At 62.8% G+C, this 1,349-nt stretch overlaps 1 protein-coding gene across 1 annotated transcript in view; it reads right to left on the reverse strand.

Moving 5' to 3' along the window:
- Positions 1–262: 262 nt before the first annotated feature.
- Positions 263–1,349, reverse strand: part of IL11RA (interleukin 11 receptor, alpha) — a gene marked incomplete at its 3' end in the record, with an annotated part of 2,670 nt that continues 1,583 nt past the window's right edge. The window contains 3 exon segments of the mRNA XM_010290021.1: positions 263–345; positions 1,020–1,119; positions 1,327–1,349. Of these exon segments, the coding sequence (XP_010288323.1) occupies positions 263–345; positions 1,020–1,119; positions 1,327–1,349 (206 nt within the window).

Consider the following 1,349-nt stretch of genomic DNA (forward strand, 5'->3'; position numbering starts at 1 on the left):
CCCCCAGGGTGCTGGGAGCTCCAGCAATGTCCACGGCCGTGGGGAGACCCGGGAGGCGTGGGGTCCTTAGGGGCCAGCAGTGGCATCAAGTCCCACGTGTGGGCAAGCGGGTGCAGGGAGCAGGGGTCGGCCGGGGCTCACTACAGGATCTGGGCCTCTGCCGAGAGAGAGCGCAGGGCATTAGAGGGGTGACCTCCCCCCCCACCGCACACTCTCTCCCTTATGCCTCCCATCACCACCTCCCCCCTGCACCCCGACTCACTCGGCAGTGCCTTCAAGTGGGTGGCAGCAACCAAGAAGCTGTGGGGTTTGGTCTTGTCCTTGCCATGTTTCCTCACCCGGAGCCTGGGGACAGAGCAGTGGTGGCTGAGGGTGCCAAGCAGCCCCCCTGGGCACCGGGACTGCCCACATCCCCGGTGATGCTGCTCTGCATCCCCATCCAGCTGTGCCCAGCTGTGCCCAGCTGTGCCCAGCCACTCCAGAGGGTCAGCTCCAGGGCTACAGCAGGAGCCAGTCACGAAATAGAGCAGGGCTGGGCTGGGGACAGGGACCAACAGCAGAGCCGCAGCATGGCAGGAGTGAGAGGGGACCTGGGGACAGGACTAGTGGGCAGTGCCTGTGGGCAGGACTCCCGAGGGCAAAGGCATATGGAAGTGTCTCTCTCTCTCTCTGGAGCATGAGAGTCCCCAGCAAAGTGGAAGCTTTTGGGGGCATGTTAGTAGAAGCAGCATCTTTGGGGTATACAGAGAAAGGACCCATGGATGTCAGGCTCGTCAGGAAGACCCCAGGCAGGCTGGGCAGTACCACAGATGGTGGGGTGTGCGAGGAAGAGGCACTGATGTGGCAGGAGGGCAAGGGAAGCATAAACCACCTTACGGGGCTGGCATCAAGTCTGTTTGGGCAGAGACCCCAAAGCAGGGCTGGGGGAACATGGGGCACCCCACGCTGAGGGTTCGGGGGCCCAGAGTGGGATGGGCACAGCAATCAGACAGACCCCTCCCTCTCAAAACCCAACCTACCAGATGAGGATGGTGACGACAAGAACAGCAGCTAAAACGAAGAAGGCGAAGATCCCGAGGGACACCAGGACAGCCATCTTCTCCAGGGGTTCGCTGCGGTCTGGGACAGAGAGACTGTCACAGCTGAGGGATGCCACAGCCCCCGGCACCCGGGGAACTCTACTGCAAGCTCCTAGACATGCCAGAACCCCACACACTGGCATGGGCCAAGAGACCCTTCCCATTACTCTCAGCCACACACGTGCCCAGACAGGCAGCCGCCTGCGGGGAGTCCCCACTCCTGCCCACCACCCCCAGCTCTACCCACTGATGAGCTCAGGGTTGGGGGCC

Source organism: Phaethon lepturus, unplaced genomic scaffold (assembly GCF_000687285.1).
Source record: "Phaethon lepturus isolate BGI_N335 unplaced genomic scaffold, ASM68728v1 scaffold22526, whole genome shotgun sequence".
Lineage (NCBI taxonomy): Eukaryota > Metazoa > Chordata > Aves > Phaethontiformes > Phaethontidae > Phaethon > Phaethon lepturus.